Below are 20,182 nucleotides of genomic sequence, written 5' to 3'. Positions count from 1 at the left end.
GCCCAAAGAGTTTAAACATTGATAAGAAGTCCCTCAATCTCTTATGAATGGGATTACTGATATATATAATTGGCCTCACTTATAAGAAAAGCAAAAAAAGAAAATATAAGCTAAAACAAATTCCTTAAAAAGTAGTGGTTCATATCACAAAATAATTCTTCATATTATACAATGATTCAACTCAAGAGTTCCCTTAGATAATGGGTATCTTAGTTCATTTAAAATTATTTTGTGGGGGGGAGCTGGGTGGCTCAGTCAGTTAAACGTCTGCCTCTAGCTCAGCTCATGATCTCAGGGTCCTGGGATCCAGCCCTGCATCAGGCTCCTTGGTCAGCCCCTCCCCCCACTCCTGTACGCTCTCTCTCAAATAAATAAATCTTTAAAAAAATTAAAATTAAAATTAAAAAATAAAATTATTTTGTGTGGGGCACCTGTGTGGCTCAGTCAGATAAGTGTCTGATTTTGGCTCAGTTCATGATCTCAGGGTCATGAGACGGAGCTCCGCCTCAGGCTCTGCACTCAGTGTGGAGTCTGCTTCTCCCTCTCCCTCTCCCTCTGCTTCCCCTGCCCCCTGCTCGCTTGCCCTCTCTCTCTCTCTCTCTCTCTCAAATAAATAAATGAATAAAATCTTTTAAAAAAATAAAATTATTTTGTGTATCGAGGTGGAGTGGGAGATACAGATACTGGGATATTCACAGGGATATGTCACAGGGATGTCACAGTGACAAAAAGTAGAGCAGAAGGAATACAGTCTACAGTACTATAAAAGTGTTGTAGGGTGATAAATGGTAGGTACACTCATGGTAAGCATAGCATAACACATGTCAAATCACTATGTCATACACCTGAAACTAATGTAACATTGTGTATCAGCTATACTTCAATTAAAAATAAATAGGGATGCCTCAGTGGCTCAGTCGGTTAAGCATCCGCCTTCGGCACACGTCATGATCCCAGGGTCCTGGGACTGAGTGCCACATCGACTCCTCACTAAGCAGGGGAGCCTGCTTCTCCCTCTGCCTGCCACTCCCCCAGCTTATTCTCTCTCTCTGACAAATAAATAAAATCATACATACATATGTGATATATATAAATAAATAAATCATATATATGTGATATATATATAAATAAATAAATAAATCGGGACATCTAGGTGGCTCAGTAGGTTAAACATCCAACTCTTGGTTTCGGCTCAGGTCATGATCTCAGGGTTGTTGCACTGAGCCCCAAGAGTCAAGCCCCACATCAAGCCCCTCATCGGGCTCCTTACTCAGCAGAGTCTGCATGAGATTCCTTCCCTCGCCCTTCCCCCCCCAAAATAAATAAATCTTAAAATAAATAAATAAAATCCCATTAGCAAAAAAATTTTTAATAAATAAAAGTTTGTTGTAATTAAAATAACAAAATTATTTTGCATGTCAAAATGTATTCATGTGCAACTCTGAATGAGCATCTCGTGCACCTGAAGTAAGGTACACATGTCTTTTCATCTCTACAATTAACAAAAAGCACAGTACTTAACCAGGTTAAGGGTCTTATCTGAGATTAAAAATAAGTCAATGCCAGAACTGTGCATAAAATTCAATTTCTAGACTCCCTCTGCTATAAGGAGTGAATGGCAATGTAAAACTAGTAGAAGGCTCTGAGAAAACTCTGCTTCATGACAGGCAGATTTGAGGACAGCCCAATCTGGAGAACCCACAGACCAAAATACAGAGTACTCTTGCCTCTGAATGTACAGGTAAGTGCTATTCCTGATGCTGTGCTGCCATCTCTGATGAGGCTGGTAAGCAAACAAGGAGACAAAAGAGCATATTAACTTCAAAACTAAAATATCTCTGAGAAAAGATGGAGAAGCAGAGCTAATGTCCATTAAAAAAGTGTGTGTGTGTATGTATATGTGTGTATACATGTATATATGTAGAGGACATAAACATACATACATCAATCACACATAAACCTCCTGAAAGTGGGTTGGAAAACCCAGAAAAATTAATAAGCACAAAAAGGTAGATAGCTAGGGATCAGAAATTCAGTAAGATCAGTGGGGTGCTTACCAGGACACACAGTGATTTCCTCTGCAGAACTCTCTGGCATAAGGACTGAACTTCTCTTACTGGTCAAAGCAGCAATGCTGAAAAAGAACCAAACCCCAAGTGAATCCCAGTATAATAAATCAGAACACAGGGCCAAAAGCAATGGTGAGTCATTTACAAAGCCACAGGTAATCCGATACCTGCCGTCCAATACCACAAAAGCACAACAGGGAAGCAAGGAATTGGTAGTGAAAACTCCAGGCCAGAAATGGGGAAAATAAATATGCTTACAACTCTGGTTCCAGTGAAATCACTGAACCAAAAGAACCCCCTTTTTGAGTCTTTACAAAGGAAAGTTGAAGGGTAAGGACTATCTGTGAATACTCTAGAAGACAAAAACTCCACTCCCATATAAGAATGTCAACAGGGGGCACCTACTTGGCTAAGTAGGTTAGGTGTCTGACTCTTGGTTTCGGCTCAGGTCATGATCTCATGGGTTGTGGGACTGAGCCCTGCGCTGGGCTTCCTGCTCAGCGGGGAGTCTCTGCTTAAAGATTCTCTCCCTCTGCCCCTCTCCCTGTGCACACACTCACACGTGCTCTCTCTCTCTCAAATAAATAAATACATCTTTAGAGAGAAAAAAAAAAAGGAACGTCAATGGTGTTTTATAGCCTCAATCTCAGCCTTCTGAAGGTTAGAGATTTGTAAACTCATAATAGAAAATATGGAGATTCTCTTGACAACAACACTCAATTTTCCCTTACCTTGCAGTTAAATTTCCTCTTTATCTCAAGATGTGGCTTTCCAAGCAACAAAAAGTAGGTGCACAAACTGCCCTACAGCAAAACCTGCCCACACAAGTTAAATATCTCTTCTGAGAGTAACATAGTTATGAACCACTCCCATCATTAAACCTTCCAGTTTACCCTGCCTGTTCATGGAATGCAATCTCTTCCTGACACAGGACCACATGGCTGAGAGATCTGAGCATCTGAGCTCCCCCCGCCATGCTTCACAGAGCTTTATGACTAGTCTGATCACGTATGCAAGAGGATGCTTAAAAAATAAAACCTCACATCAACCAAGAACCACAGAGAAGAGAGACTAACCATCACCGATTCATGACAAATAACTAAATCCTGATAGGAAACCACAAGTGATTTCTCTTTCTAAATAAAACATCTCATAACATTTGTTGTAAACCCAAGTCAGACACAGTTTACTCTGCATGTAACATTAGGGCTCTATTCAAAGGGCCCATCACAAAACAATTTGCTGACATTTATAAAATGGGCTAATCAATTTGAAGTCAAACCACATTGCCTACAGTTCCAACTCTCTCCTGGTGACAAAGCATATAATCATTTATTAAAACTTACATCTGTTCTGCACAGGCTCACCACAACAAAGCAGAGGGGCCTGGAAGAAGCAAAAGGCCTATTCCAGTTAAAACCACTTCCAAAATCGTCTTAACAGCAGGAGAATCAAACCAAAACCATATTCTTCAACTCAGAAAGAAGTACCTAGTACGATCAACTTAACCAAAACCCTAAGAAGCACCAGCAAAATACAGCAAATGGTAATTGGGCCTCAACTTCCATATGAGAGGTGTAGGTCACTCAACACAAAATTAACCTCTTGAGTAATCCCCAGAGGTCAACTACCAGATAAAAGGGAAAATTATAAACCCGATCCAAATGAAAAGTGCAGTTTGTAATCAATCAACCACCCATCAATCAATCAGCAAGAATAATTGAGGAGGTAATACAAATATAACAATTTAAGGGAAAAATAAGATACAATCAGATTATAAGTGGCATAAGACAGGGAGTGAGAGTGACCCATGATCTTTGTGACCTGAATAATAGGAATAATAAAAAACATAAGTCTTAAGAATAGACTTAAAAGATGTATACAATTTGGACATCCAGATAAAATTAGCATAAGCAAAGGGAATAAAAAAAGGGGACAGGAGAACTAGAAGGGCTGTAAAGAAAAAGAAACTAGTGTAGAGCCTTCAGATTGGCATAGGAAGCTAGGTTGAGAGTAGCAGGATGTAAACACTTTGGTATAAATGGGGTATGTGCCAAGATGGCTAGACTATGCCAAAAACAAAACAAAACAAAAAAACACCACCACCTTCAAAGATCTCTTCTACTCTAATATTCCAGGCTTCTGTGAGATACAGATTTGAGAACTAGAAGATCATGATTTCTCTTAGTCTGTGCATATAAAGGAGCTAAAAGATCCCTGGCAAGCGGTCCCTGTACAGTCTCACTCACGTGCTTCATCTGTCTTACTCTGACACCACCAGGGAGTTCAGACCTATAACAACTTATAATCTTACCTTTGTGAGGCAGGTACAGAGTTTCCTTCTTCAGAAGTTTCTTCGACAAATACCCCTTGGGAAGACTGCAAAGAAATACAACATCCTAAATATACAGGCACAGATGAACTTGTTTCTCCTCTTAAAAAAAAAAAAATTGCTCAGCATTATCACTCAGCAATTAGCAATAAGAATAAAACATTTTACAGAAGTCAGTAAGTTTCAGTAAAAAAAGAGCATATCCTGTGGAGTCAGACGAGTGGGATTTACATCACAGGTGGATCACCCATTAACTCTGTAATCGAGGGTGTCACATCTCAATCTGTTTCCTCATCTTAAAAGTTATTAATGACTGTCTCACAGACTGTTATTGTGAGAATTTAAAAAGGTAATATATGTGATGTACTTTGTAAAATGCAAGACACATAAATATTAATTGGTGAGTCAAATGAATTATGATTTCAAGAAAAGCAACTATAAAGTTCTATTCGTGGAAGGAGGAAATATAGAGAAAAGCCCAGTTTTCAATGGAAATATTCGACTGGGAAAAACACCGCAATCTGTGAAAGAAGTCTCTCTGAACACAACCAAGCCATAACACAGACATCCCAAAGGGAAGGCTATAAACATTCCTTTTGCTACAAGTCTGCCACTATGATTTTAGTATCTGGCTACAGGGATGTCTTTTAAGAAATGTAACAAATAGGGACTAGATTTTTAAAAAGATTATTTTCTATGATTAATAGTAAAGTTGGTGCAAATGTCAACTCATTAAATGTAAGTGCACAGAAAAAGCAGCTACTGCTGCCTTAGGGAAATTTCTGAAGAAGTACTTGAGCTGCGAGGCTTCTTCTAATAGATATAAAGCTACTAACTGAAGTTTTCAGGGTCTCCTAACAGCATATAAATAACCTAAACAAGTTAGGCATCTCTACACCACTCAGGCAAATGATAAAATATACTAAAAAACAGAAATAGCTGAGATGAGCGTTCATTCAAAGGGAAGATAAAGCTGTACAATGATCAGAAATGCAGTCATTATGAAAAATGAGGGTTGAACAAAACTGTCAAAAAGACTAAAATACCACAGCAATAAATACATCACCTTGAACTCAGGAGTGACAAAAGTTTCATTACTGAAATATCAAAAAAAAGTAGATACTGACACCTAGTGTCCATTTAATAGATTTTACCATCTTAGAATAACTACAGTTGATGAAACTTGGGCTTCAGAAGCAATCAAGGCAATGGTGAGTTACAAGATACCTCCATCTCTACCTTAGGCTAAAGCATATCTTTACCTTTCTTAGCGTTATTTTTTTTTTATTACTGTACACCTATTAAGTGCCAAGCCTTTATGCAAATCACTTTACAATGCATTATCTCCTTTAATCCTCACAAGAACCTTTTGAGGCAGAAATAATACGTTTTTTTTGGAAATGAGGAAAGTGAAACTTTGATGAGTTAAATAATGTACCCGAAATTACAGAGTTGGTCTAAAGTGGAGCTAGAATCGGACTCTAAAATCCATGTTCTAACCACTATGTTATGTTATTTACTCAAATAATCTTCTTAGAACCATTTCAACATAGAATCCCAAGAATGTCTTCATCTCAATACATCATTTTTAATTTCTAAATTTACACCTCAATGACAGCAATCTGAACATAGGGGTAAACTGAGGTTCTTCCAGAATATGAAATAACATAGCAAAACAAGCAAACAAAATTTTATTAGAATATCCAAATCTAATCAAGTTGAACGGGGACGCATGATATGAATATAACTTAAACTAAGGAAGCTGTGGCCTAATCAAGACATTGCATTCTGCCTAAGAAATAATATGTTAATGAAAAAGGAATGATAGTCTGCAATGAATCTAAAAAAGAAAAATCCAAAGATTCAGAAGCAAGCACCGTCTTTAACACTGTAGACTGGGAAGTAAAAATAAACAAACACATCATCTGGTCACCAGAGAAATGTCCTCTATTATCAGGTACTAGTAGCTTATCGGTCTTTCCATAGACTAGCTGAATGATCCCTTAATTATTACCATTTCCTGATTACTATTTTCAGCCCTTTAGGTACCTTCTTCCTAGAAGGAGGTACAGTAGATGGTGGACCTGAATATTCTGGTCACCAAAAATATCTTCCATAATAAATTAACAAACTGTCATTTGGTATACATATCAGCTTGAAGTTTGACTAGTCAAAGTCACTTTTTACACCCCCCACACAATCTTGCCATTTCTGAAAAACAAATTCCAGTATCTGGACTGAAAAATTAAAGATCAGACCTTAAAATATAGTGACCACATCAATATGCTACTCCTCCACTTCCCTGCTATACAGCCATCAAGATGACCTCTCCATCTTCATTAACAACCTCTCTATTGTTTCTGTGATGCCAGAAATTAGTTACATGATTCTAAAGCTTTTATAACCTTCATATACACTTAAAGTTATTTGACCCAAGGTGATAAGTCCCTAGTTCTGGGAACTTTTTGCTATCTCTATCAACCAAGGAGTCTCACAAATGGGCAGTTCCAGCAAAGTCATAATCAATAGAAAACATTTAATAAACACGTAAATTCTTTCTACCCACAGTTGCTGAAAGCAAAAGACCAATATTAGTGGTGAAATTACAATGTAGACTTTCATTATTTGCCTATAAAATTAGTAAGTTTATTTGTTTTGCTTTGTTTTTTAAAGATACTATTCTACGTTGGCAAGACTGCAGTGAACTAGGCAGTCTCATACATTGCTGAAAGGAAGGAGTACACATCTGAGCACCTTTCTGAAATGCAATTTGGCAATAAATAGGAAGTCTTTTTTTTATGTTCATAGCTCTTTAATACAGAATTTTTCTTGCTCCCTATCTCTAAGAATACTAATTTTATTATTTTATTTTTTAAAGATTTTATTTTTAAGTAATCTCCACACCCAACATGGGGCTTGAACTCACAACCCCAAGATCAAGAGTCGCACATTCCACCGACTGAGCCAGCCAGGCTCCCCTAAGGATACTAATTTTAAATAAAACAACATTTTATTTAAAAAGATATTTATCGCAATGAAAATATCCAACAATAGGAAAAGGGTTAAAATATTATAATAAATTCATACGCCAGAATATTATGTAGTCATTAAAAGTGTAATCTACAAATAATTTTAACATCAAAAGAAAATGTTTACATAATGTTAACTTAAAAATACAAAAATATGATAGAAACCATATAAAAATAGGTATAGAAGATAAGATGAAGGAATATATCACTGGAAAACAGGATTGTGAATGCTTTCAACTTTATTCTTTTAAACTTTTCAGCATTTTTCAATACTTCTAACTAATTTCCAAAATTAATGTTAATGACAATGACTATACTGGATACGTACTAGGTTGTCTCCCTGGTCTCCTTTTACTGAGACTAGTATGTCACCCCCCCCCCCACTATATTATAGTAGTGGACTTGGCCATTTGTACAATTTGACACAGACCCCACTTTAAGCCACAGTCAATTGGGCTGGTGAAGGCTATTAACTCCAAAGGGCCATTAAGTCCTTTCCTAGAAATCTGAAATTCGTATTAAGAAAGAAGAAATCTCCTTTAACCTGTATTTCAGTTTGGGAGCTGTAGGATCAGTGTCTTCCACCTACCATTGTGAAAGAGAAGCAATTGAAGCCAATATGCAGGGGAGAAAAATGAAGCAGATACAATATAGCAATGAGATACAGAAAAATTACAGATGATATTCTAGACCCTGTACCTTTCCAGGCTTGGTTACCAACCTGTTTTAGAATTTATGAGGCACCCTGTTTCCTTATGATAAAGTCCTCTTTTTAATTAAACCAGCTTGATTTGATTGGTTGTGGCCAAATAGTACCAATCAATAATGCTATCTGTAGCATCTGGTGGCCAGTTCAGGGAAGTTAGAGAACTTCAGTCTTTATAGGGCCAGCCATTAGGTTCTGAATACTTCCAGGCTATTCCAAAGGCACTGCTTTCAAACCTCAGAACTTGACACAAGTCTATGCTCTACAACTCTGGCCCCTGGGATTTTCAAGCTAACAAACTGAATTACAAAAAATCGGTCAACAAATACAATAAATAAATGTTCATTCTTTAGAGTTAATTTATTCTCTTAAGGGGAAGTATCTCTGAGTTACCAAGAACTAACAAACATGTTATCATAAGCACAATCTAACTTTCCTTTGGAAAAGAGGCAAGACACTAAAAGAATTAAGAAAAATGCTTTTTCGGGGGCGCCTGGGTGGCGCAGTCGTTAAGCGTCTGCCTTCGGCTCAGGGCGTGATCCCAGCGTTCTGGGATCGAGCCCCACATCAGGCTCCTCTGCTGGGAGCCTGCTTCTTCCTCTCCCACTCCCCCTGCTTGTGTTCCCTCTCTCGCTGGCTGTCTCTGTCAAATAAATAAATAAAATCTTTAAAAAAAAAAAAAAAAAGAAAAATGCTTTTTCTTCCCATATAGCAATCTTTCCAGAATGTGGATGAATAAGGCTGCTGAGGAAGAATGATTCGGACAGGTACCCTCAATGAATGGCCTTCTGATCCCTTAGAGAGAACTATCATTTATTGAGTGCCTTAATGTCCTAAGCATCATATTAGACATTTTACATAATTCACTTTAATCATTAAAACTACTGTAAGACATGAATTGCTATTCCCATTTTACAGATGTAAAAACTGAGATTCAGAGAGGTTAAATGGCTTGCTCAAAGACATACACAAAAGTCAAAATTCAAACTCCAAATCCATGCTCTCTACACTATGCTATGACATTTCTCGTGGCTACCATTTCTTGAACCCCTATCATAAGAGAAAGAATAAAATAACGGCAAAACAAAACCAAAACTCAGAGCCCAAAAACAGAAATAGCAACAAAGAAGAGTACAGTCATAAAACAGAATAATCTTTAAACTTACAGTTTACACAGTTTGTAATTATATGATTGCTTTTATAATATCAGAGAAAAAAACAGAATATAAGCTTTGATATATAATACAAGCTAGGTATGTCAGAAAACAACTGAAAAGACAACCTAAATGTTCCCAAACAGGGGACTGTTTTTGGTAAATCATAGAAAACCACCACAAGCAAAATCAGATATATAACATCATGTGGGGGAAAAAAATACACTGGAAAACTATCTACTCTTCATAACAAAAAGGACCACTTCCCCTAATATATAAAGGATACACACAAACCACTAAGACAAAGATTGTTGAAAAAGAAAAATGTCCATAAGATCTAAACAGACAGAAAAGGAAATATAAATGGGTTTCAACTGCACATACAATAAGAGAAATGCAAATTAAGACTGTATTGAGATAGCATTTTTCATTCCTCAGATGGGCAAAGATCATAAAGTCCTGATAGTACTGATTTGGAACGGGTAAGGGGGAAGCTGGTACTCTTACACTGTTGTGAGTGTAAATTTATACAACCTCTATGGAAAGCAATTTGGCAACAGCTAACGAAATTGTAAATGCATATATCCTTTGATCTACCAATTACATCTGCAAGAAATTATGCAAATATCTCCCATGTGGATGAAACATCTCCATACAAGAGTAATCAGTGCAGTAGTGTTTTTAATAGTAAAGTATTAGAAACAACCTAAAAGTCCACCAATAGGGGTACTGAAAAAAATAAACTCATCTGTACACCATATATTACACATCCAAAAAAAGGAAGAAATTTTTTAGGTATGTATGTTATGGAATGATCTCAGAAATATTTCAATGAGAAAAAGCAAGGTGCAGAATAATGTGTAGATTATGTGATCATTTGTGTAAAAAAAGGTGAGGAAAAGAGTATGTATACACATTTGCTTGTACCACATAAAATATCTTAGAAGGATACACTAGAAACCAGTAATATAGGTTGACTTCAGGGAAGGGACTGGTGGGTTTGGGAAGGGGATAGGAGACATACTTTTCATTGACATCTTTCCGATTTATGGGCCATATGAATATTACTATCTATTCAAAAACTTAACTTTTTAGAAATGACAAAAATTTTAAAACACAAAAAATAAATTATGGTATATCCATGTGATAGAATAATGTTTTCAAGTATACTTAATAAATAGGAAAAGATCTAACATAAACTATGAAATGGGAAAGAGAAACAGCTTATACAGAAGAGTCTTCATTTTATTGAAAAATTTAAAAGAAAAAATATTTTAAAATGCATAGAAATAATGATGATTGCCTCTTGGTGCTGAGGTTATGGGTAATTTTTTTCTTCTTGACACTCTTCTGTACTTTCCTAATTTTCCACAGTGAGCACGTGTTACTTTAAAAATCAGAAGAAAAAAAGAAAAAACCACAAAAAGAACAAATAGCTATAATAATCCTTGTTTAAACTGTGAATAAATCATCCTTAATCACAGCATCACTGACCCTTACCTGACCATGACTGGTTGTTGGTTCTTCCTCCAACAAAAGTTTCTCTTTCAAGCTTTTAATTGGGCTTTCTTGGAAATCCTTGGGTTTTGAGTGCCAGACAGATGCCCTAGACTCCTGCCTCTCCTCTTTGTCTTCATCTCCCATATCTTCTGAGATGCCTTCATTTTTTTCACTAGCCTGATCTCCTTGGCCACATTCATTCTGGATCAGAGAAGGAGGTCTAGGTAACACTGGTTCCCCAAACCCTTTTTTTTTAAAGAGCTGCCTCTGAGCCATTTTTAGGCTCTTTTGATAAACCTCCAACTGGCAGAGAATGACCTTGGTATATTGGTTAGGGTCTACTCCAGCAGGGCAGAATGGAATACCCCAGAAGTAGTGTACAGTGCCCCCAACATCCTGGAGACCTTTGGCATCTGCTGGGGTAGGCAGACAATGCCTAGATGTGTCCCCCCTACCCTGGGCAGCTTTGTGAAAAACACAACCCCTCCCAGTACTTTCCTGTGGCTTCCCACACTGTGTGTGCTCAGCCAAGTGGCCAGTACATCTGTCAAAACATTTAACGTTCTCATTCTCAAACACTGGCTGGCTTGACTGATCCCAGCTTCCTGAGCTGCCAAAGACCGGCTCCTCTTCAGTGTTTTCAGTGTGGTCCCAAGGCTCCTCTCTTTCCTCAGCCTCGTTTCCCTGACTGATATGTGAGCCTTTAAACAGTGATGAAGGTACCAGCTGCCATATGCCTGTAGGTATTTGAGAAAAAGTAGGGCTAAGGACAAACTGTTCTTTATTAAGAGGGCTTGGTAAGTTATCACTTACCAAGAATTACATAATGTGGGTAAAAGGCTCTTCTTTGTGTTTAACCAAATGTTGACTTTTCCTTGGAGATAAAAGTATGCTGGATATTAGTGAGATCTCAACTATTTTCAGATTTAACCTCTTTAATACCACCAAAGGGATATGGGGCATTTCTTTGTATCTACTCTCAGCATGAGATCCCTGTGATATAGTTATACTTGATGAGTGGAAGGAGTCAGAACAGGGAGACATGCCTTCAGTGGTCCCAGAGTCTGTGGTTTTCTCTTGGTGGGACTGTGAAGATGGTCCAGTGGCCAGAGGTCGAGATCTGGTAGCAGACGCATCAGAAGGCCGGCAACTCTGAAACAAGTGATCCCACACCAGACCAGGTTTATTATTAAAATAGCTATACATGAAGGGTCACAGGAAGGACAAAACAGAGAGGCCACTGTCCCCTAAGAGATTCTCCTTTCCAAAACGTAGATGCTCAATTCAAATGACTTCCACAATGTGTACCAAATGCCTACTATGTGCAAAATGCTATAGCAGATCACTATACTAAGCTCTCTTCTAATAGAGACACGAATGACATAAAGGATGGCTCAGGACCTGCCACTGGCAAATATCCTTCACATTTAAAATAATTTCATCTACACATATTCAAATCACAATTTAACATTATTTGAAGAATGTTTAACTTCTCATTCTTTTTTCCATAACCCACCTCTAGTTTCTCATTGCCTTTGTTCTCCCCCAAAACAGGGGAGGTAAGCACCTTATCTTGTTCTCTTTTGGTTTCTTGGGACTTGGTAACTCTTTTCAGAAGCTGCCAACTACTTAGCTCTCTTAAACCATGTATCGAAAATCTGTGGGGTGGAAGAAAACTCTTTCATATAAAATTAACAAAACACTTCAAATTGGGTTCACCAACAATTCGACGAGCACTTTAAAAATTATTATGGGAAATATTTGTCAGTTAAAAACCCTATGAACTACTACAGCTAATTCCTAAAACAACTGTAACACTGCAGAAGTAATAAAAATATATATACTGCTAATCAATCCTCACAAACTTTTTCAACATGGCATATTTACATTCAGGCTTTCTGCAATGGCTTTCCTCAAGAGCTCCTCTTCTTCCTCCTCCTGGCTGTTCATCTCCCTAGCTTCCTGCTCACTCATTTTGAGAGCCAGAGCAAACTGTTCCTCTTCTGTCATTTCTGTAAGAGGATAAGAAAAAGAGAGGAAAGGAACACCACAAACACTGAATAAGCATGGAAGCAAGAAACAGAAATTATTAAACTTTTCAAATGAAAACACTACAGATTATTTAGTAAAATTTTATAATCTTATAAATGAGGAAAGAACCAAAAGGTTAAGGTGTTGGCCAAGATAAGTAACAGTTGTTTCAATGAGTATCATGGGTTAACTAGACTGTAAACTCCATAAAGGCAGAGTTTCTGCCTATTTTGTTCACTGTTGTATCTCCAATGTATAAAAGAGTGTCTGGCACCTGACAGAGACTCCATAAATACTTGATAAATGAATAGAGGAACTGGCTCCCATTCCAGGGTTTTTTGCTACACAGCACATTGCTTTGTGTTTAACACTTAACCAGAAGAATTTTACTCTTCAGAATCCTCTGATTTACCCAGCAGAAAAGAACATCCCTAGTGACCAGAATGTAATCTCCAAACACCATTTCCCATTAAAGACAACTGGGGTACCTCGGAAAAAGGTACCATGGCTGATACAAAAGTACAGTGGCTGATTCCAAGTCTGGAGCATGAAATGTAGAAGATGAGCTAGGTATCTGTTATGAGCAAAGTATCAGACACTACTACACTACTAGGGTCATATCAAAAGACCTTAGTAGCAAACTTTAAGAGGTTCTCACTGGCCAAAAACTGAACTGCAATATCAGTAAGAATAATGACTGCAATGAATTAAGACATCAAATATTAGTTTAGGGGCACCTGGGTGGCACAGCGGTTAAGCCTCTGCCTTTGGCTCAGGGCGTGATCCCAGCGTTCTGGGATCGAACCCCACATCAGGCTCCTCTGCTATGAGCCTGCTTCTTCCTCTCCCACTCCCCCTGCTTGTGTTCCCTCTCTCGCTGGCTGTCTCTATCTCTGTCAAATAAATAAATAAAATCTTAAAAAAATATATGTTTAAATTTATGAGTTCATAAGGACACTTAAAAAAAAAAAAAAAACCCACAACTGGAGTGCCTGGCTGGCTCAGTCAGTGGAGCATGTAGCTCTTTTTTTTTTTTTTTTTTTTTAAAGATTTTACTTATTTTTGTGACAGAGAGACAGCCAGCAAGAGAGGGAACACAGCAGGGGAGTGGGAGAGGAAGAAGCAGGCTCCCAGCAGAGGAGCCCAATGTGGGGCTCGATCCCGGAACGCCGGGATCACGCCCTGAGCCGAAGGCAGACGCCCAACAACTGCGCCACCCAGGCGCCCCATGGAGCATGTAACTCTTGATCTTGGGTCACTGGGTTTGAGTTTGAGTTCAAGTCCCATACTTCATGTAGAGATTACTTAAAAATAAAAATTTCAAACCAAACAAACAAAAAAAACCACAACTAACTGGTCACCGTTGAAGAATGTTAGTGGATCAGCTATTTTGGTTTTTGTTTTTTCAAGTGTTTTTCTTAAATTTAAATTTTAGGTAGTTAACATACAGTGCAATATTCGTTTCTGGAGTAGAATTCAGCAATTCATCACTTACATACAACACCCAGTGCTCATCATAACAAGTGCCCTCCTCATAACCAGCATCCATCTAGCCCGTCCCCTACCCACTTCCCTCAATCAATCCTCAGTTTGTTCTCTATCGTTAAGAGTCTCTTAGGTTTGTTTCCTCTCTCCTTTTTTCTTTTCCCCCTTCCCATATGTTCATCTGTTTTCTTTCTTAAATTCCACATATGAGTGAGATCCTATGGTATTTGGTAGATCAACTGCTAAATAAAAAAGAATCAAGCTTGTGTGCTACTCTTCCAATACAAGCTACATTACAGGGTAACCAAACAGATGAAGAGAAGTTTCTCTTTAAAGAATTATTCCAGCTAATAAATGTAAAACAAATGACAGAATTAGAATATCACCATTTTGTATAATGCTTATGGAGAGAATTTTGATATCTAACAAAGTACATATGTGACCCAGAAATCCCAATTCTATCAATTCACTCTAGCGATATACTTACAATAAAAAAAAGTAAATAATGCACTACATTTTTCATTGCAGCACTGTTTAAATTTGCAGAACACTGGAATCTACTTAATGACTAACATAGGACACTGCTTGAATAAACTCTGATGTGCATATATATAAATGTAAAAAAAGAATAAGGAAAATATCTATGGACCATGAATAGAACGATTTCAAGGATATAATATTAAGTAGAAAAAAACATACAAAAGAGTTATATATAGTATGCTACTTTTTGTGTAATAAAGGAGAAATAAGAAAATATATAATACACCTGTTTATGTTTGCAAAGTGACACAAGAAGGATAAATTAGAAACTAATCCAAGTGGTTACCTACAGGTGGTTGGGAACAAGGCAGAAGGGATAAGGAGAGAGTGACACTTCTTTGACTATATCTTTTTGTGTCTCTTTGACTTATAAAATTGAGTAAACATTAAACATTTTTTTAAGTAAAATAAAATCGCTAAGAATGAGGGATCCTTAAAACTGAATCCAAACATAAAAAGTGCACCTTACTAAATATGAAATGACCTTAATGAGAATGAAAACATATAAAAATCTGTGGGATGCACCTAACACAATATTTATAGAAAAATGTATAGGTTTTCACAATCATATTATTTTTTAAAGATTTTATTTGTTTATTTATTTGACAGAGAGGCAGTGAGAGAAGGAACACAAGCAGGGGGAGAGGGAGAAGCAGGCTCCCTGCTGAGAGACTGACGTGGGGCTAGATCCCAGGACCCCAGGACCATGACGTGAGCCGAAGGCAGACGCTTAATGACTGACTGAGCCACACAGGCACCCCTCATGATCATATTAGAAAAGAACAAAGTTGAGGTGCGCCTGGGTGGCTCAGTCAGTTGAGCGGCTGACTCTTGATTTCAGCTCAGGTCATGATTTTCGGGCCTGGGATCAAGCCCCACAAGGGGTTTGCACTCAGCATGAAGTCTGCTTGAGATTCTCTCCCTCTCCCTCCGCCCCTCCCCTTGTTCTCTCTCCCTCTCTCTCAAATAAAGAAATGTAAAAAAAAAGAAAAAAGAAAAAAGTTTAAAATCAATGATACAAGCTTCACACTTTAAGAAACTAAAAAATAAAGAGTGAAATTAACCCAAAGTAAACAGAAAGAAATATAAAGAAGAGAAATCAACAAAATAGAAGATGCCAGATGGAAGGGAAAAAAAAATTAAAGAAGCAAAAAACTGAGGCGCCTGGGTGCCTCAGTCTTGTTAAGCATGTGCCTTTGGCTCAGGGCGTGATTCCACCGTTCTGGGATTGAGCCCCGCATCAGGCTCCTCCACTGGGAGCCTGCTTCTTCCTCTCCAACCCTCCTGCCTGTGTTCCCTCTCTCACTGGCTGTCTCTCTGTCAAATAAATAAATAAAATCTTTAAAAAAAAAATTGGTTCTACAAAAAAATCAAAATTTATAAAAATGTAACTAGATCAAGGAAAAAAAGAACAGAAAACACAAATTAACAATATCATGAGTAACACAAGGGATATATACTACAGATTCTACAGTCATGAAAAGAATAATAAGGGAATACTGTGGACGATTATCTATCAACAAATCTGACAACTTGGATCATGCATTCTCAAAAGGGGTGACATCATCTCCAAATGGACAAAAACTGGTTCTTGGAGGTCAAAAAAATCTTACTCTCTTTATGTATAACACACAGACATACAGGGGTACCTGGGTGGTTCAGTTGGTTAAGTGTCTGATTCTTGATTTTAGCTCAGGTCTCAATCTCACGGTCTTGAGTTCACGCTCTGCACCGGGCTCCACACTGGGCATGAAGCTACTTTTTTTTTTTTTAAGATTTTATTTATCTGACAGAAAGAAACACAGCAAGAGAGGGAACACAAGCAGGAGGAGTGGGAGAGGGAGAAGCAGGCTTCCCGCCAAGCAGGGAGTCCGATGGGGGCTCTATCCCAGGACCGTAGGATCATGACCCAAGCCGAAGGCAGACACTTAACAACAAAATCAGGCTTTTCAACAAATAGTGCTACGACAACTGGATATCCATGAGAAAATTATCCTCAACCCTTATCTCACACTATATATAAAAACTAACTTAAAATGGATCACACATCTAAACACAAAATCTAAAACTATAAAAATTCTAGAAGAAAATATAAGTGAAAATCTTTGTAATCTTGGGGTACTCAAAGATGGCTTAGACAAGACTCAGAAAGAAAAAAGCGTAAAAGAAAAAAAAGGACCTCATCAAAATTTAAATCTTCTTAAGAAAATAAAAAGGTAAGCCACAAAATGGGAGCACATATTCACAACACACATGCATACATATATGTAATCTGACAAAGGACTTATATCCAAAATAGATAAAGAATTCCTACAATTTGTCATAAAATGCTAATCACAAAGACATATAAAAATGATACACTATATAAAGGCCAAATGAAAATATAATGGGGATGACACAACCAATTTCTGGTTCCACATGTAAGCAACTTGAAAGTTGCCATTCTGTCTTACCAAGAAGTAAAAAGCTGAAAAGACTAAAAAATCAACAACTCTTCTTGAATCCATGAGGGGGGAGGACACAGGGCAAACTATTGCCCCAAAACGGAGAGATCAACAGGGGAATACAGGGGAGTCATGGTTTATCAGAACAGAGATTCAATAGTGGACACTGCCACAGAAACCAGTGCCAGGGTAGAAAAACAAACTGTAACTGACATATTACTGTAGGCTCAGTGCATAAGCATTAAAAACTCCATAGGAACTCAATCATAGCAAATCCCCACACTTTTGTTGGGTTTTACCTCCAAGAGGGCAACTGGGTTCTCACAATAAATACAGCAAAAATTTCCTCTTGAGCATCCCACAGAGGGAGGGGAAAAGGAACTATTCTGAAATACGCCAGAGCACTCTGTGCTTTTTAAGAAGGTGTGTCCTAGGTGAAACCAGTTAATCAGAGTCCACACTGATGGGATATTATCAGTGTCAAACTGACCTCAAAAAAAGGGAAATAGCAAATTCCAAACTTCTCTAGGCATCCTGTCCCACATAAAGGGGGGAGGAGGCTACTGAGAAACACTTGTGAGGTTCAAGTCCAGAGGCACAGACACTGAAAGACTGACACCTAACCATAGAACTGCAGAATACTTTCCCTATCCCCAATACCTCACCAACATATCACCAAAGACCCACTTACAGTTTCTTTCTACCTGGTACATCTCTCTCAAATAAAAACAAATGTTTAAAAGAAAATAGAAAGTAGGAGTAATTTCAGACAGAGCAGACTTCAGAGTAAAGGAAGTTATTAGGTATAAAGAAGGGCATTACATAATGATAAAGAGGTCAATTCCCCAAGAAGACATACCAATCCTTAACATGTAAATGCCTAATAACAGTGTCATTATGTGAGGCAAAAACTGATAGAACTGCAAGGAGAAATACATGAATCCACTATCATATTTAAAAATTTCAACATCCCTCTATCAGAAATGGACTGACCCAGCAGGCAGAAAAGCATTAAGGGTATAATTGAACTTAACACCATCAATCAAATGGATATAATTGACATCTCTGGTTATTCCAACCAATAATAAGCTCACATAAAACATTCACCAGGATAGAACACATTCTGGGCCATAAAACACACCTTAACAAATTTAAATAAAAATCAGTCTAAGTCTGCTCTCAGACCACAACGAAATTAAACTAGAAATCAATAATAAAAAGATAATCAGAAAATCCAAAAACCCATGGAGATTAAACAACACACTTCCAATTAACACATGGGTCAAAGAAATCTCAAGAGAAAATAAAAACACAACTTATCAAAATTTGTGGGATACAGCAAAAGCCGTGCTGAGAGGGAAATTTTTAGCACTGAATGCCTATATTAGGTAGAAGAAAGACCTAAAATCAACCATCTACATTTCCACCTAAGGGAACTAGAAAATAAATTATATCCAAAGTAAGTAGAAAAAAAGAAATAATAATTACAACAGACATCAATCAAATTGAAAACAAGAAATCAACAGACAAGGGGCGCCTGGGTGGCTCAGCTGGTTTAGTGGCTGCCTTCAGCTCAGGTCATGATCTCAGGGTCCTGGGACTGAGCCCCCTTGGTCAGGCTCCCTGCTCAGCGGGGAGTCTCCTTCTCCCTCTCCCTATGCCGCCCTTCCCCCAGCTCGTTCTCTCGAAAGAAAGAAATCAATCAATCAATCAATTTTAACAGACAAGATGAAACAAACCGAAAGCTGGTTCTCTGAAAAGATCAATAAAATTGATAAACTGATAAGATTCTAGTCAGGCTAAGAGAGAAGACACAAATTACTAATATCGGAAATGAAAGAGGGTATCAACACACATCTTGTGGACATTTTAAAAACAGGTAAGACATACTAAAAACAACTTTATACTCACAAATCTGATAACCAATTCCTTGAAATACAAAATCTGCCCAAACTCACATAAGAAGAAATAGACAATCTGAATAGTTTATATCTACTTAAAAAAAATAGAATCCATAATTAATAACCTTCTAAAAACAGAAAGCATCAGGACCAGATGGGTTCACTGGTGAATTCTACTGAACATTTAAGTAAAAAATAATACAAATTCTCTATAATCTGTTTCAGAGGATAGAAACAGAGGCCATACTTCCTAACTCGATCTATAAGACCATCATTAACCCTAACACCAAAGTTAGACAAAAATATTACAAGAAAACTACAGACCAATATCTCTCATGAACACAGATGCAAAAATTCTTTTTGTTTTTTTAAAGATTTTATTTATTTATTTGTCAGAGAGAGCACAAGCAGGGGAAGTGGCAGGCAGAGGGAGAAGCAGGCTCCCCGCCGAACAAGGAGCCCCATGTGGGACTCGATCTCAGGACCCTGGGATCATGAGCTGAGCCACCCAGGTGTCCCAGATGCAAAAATTCTTAACAAAATTTAGCAAATCAAATCCAACGATGCATAAAAAGAATTACACACCACGACCAAGTCAGATTTATCCCAGACATGCATTGCTGGTTTAACATTCAAAAGTGAATGTTATCCAACACATCAACAGGGTAAAAAAGAAAAATCACAATATCATAGCAACAGGTGCAGAAAAAGCACTGGGCAAAATCAAACACATTCATGATAAAAACTCTCAATAAGCTAGGAATAGAGGGGAACGTCTTCAACCTGATAAAAAAAAAATCTACAAAATCATACAGCTAAAATCAGGCTTAATGGTAAGAACTCAAAGCTTTTCCACCAAGAACAAGACTTTAGGCAACATCATAGTGGACGTACCAACTAATGCAATAACAAGAAAAGGAAATGTATACAGATGGGAAGAAATAAAACTTTGTTCACAGATAACATGATCATCTATATAGAATATCCAAAA

General features: G+C 37.6%; 1 protein-coding gene across 3 annotated transcripts in view; it reads right to left on the bottom strand.

Moving 5' to 3' along the window:
* The window catches only part of UIMC1 (ubiquitin interaction motif containing 1), a 132,086-nt gene that overhangs the window by 50,085 nt on the left and 61,819 nt on the right, over nt 1–20,182 (bottom strand). For 2 of the 3 annotated variants that reach the window (XM_040630253.1, XM_040630254.1), the window contains exons 4-8: nt 12,678–12,802; nt 11,837–11,942; nt 10,791–11,527; nt 4,384–4,448; nt 2,058–2,134 (exon numbers count right to left, since the gene is read on the bottom strand). In XM_040630253.1, coding sequence (XP_040486187.1) covers nt 2,058–2,134; nt 4,384–4,448; nt 10,791–11,527; nt 11,837–11,942; nt 12,678–12,802 — 1,110 coding nt within the window. The remainder of the gene's footprint in view (nt 1–2,057; nt 2,135–4,383; nt 4,449–10,790; nt 11,528–11,836; nt 11,943–12,677; nt 12,803–20,182) is intronic. The other variant, XM_040630255.1, reaches the window with a different exon arrangement.

This window comes from Ursus maritimus, unplaced genomic scaffold (genome assembly GCF_017311325.1).
Source record: "Ursus maritimus isolate PB19 unplaced genomic scaffold, ASM1731132v1 scaffold_15, whole genome shotgun sequence".
Taxonomy (NCBI): Eukaryota; Metazoa; Chordata; class Mammalia; order Carnivora; family Ursidae; genus Ursus; species Ursus maritimus.
Note: the sequence above shows the minus strand (reverse complement) of the source record. Positions and strands in the feature narration are given on the sequence as shown.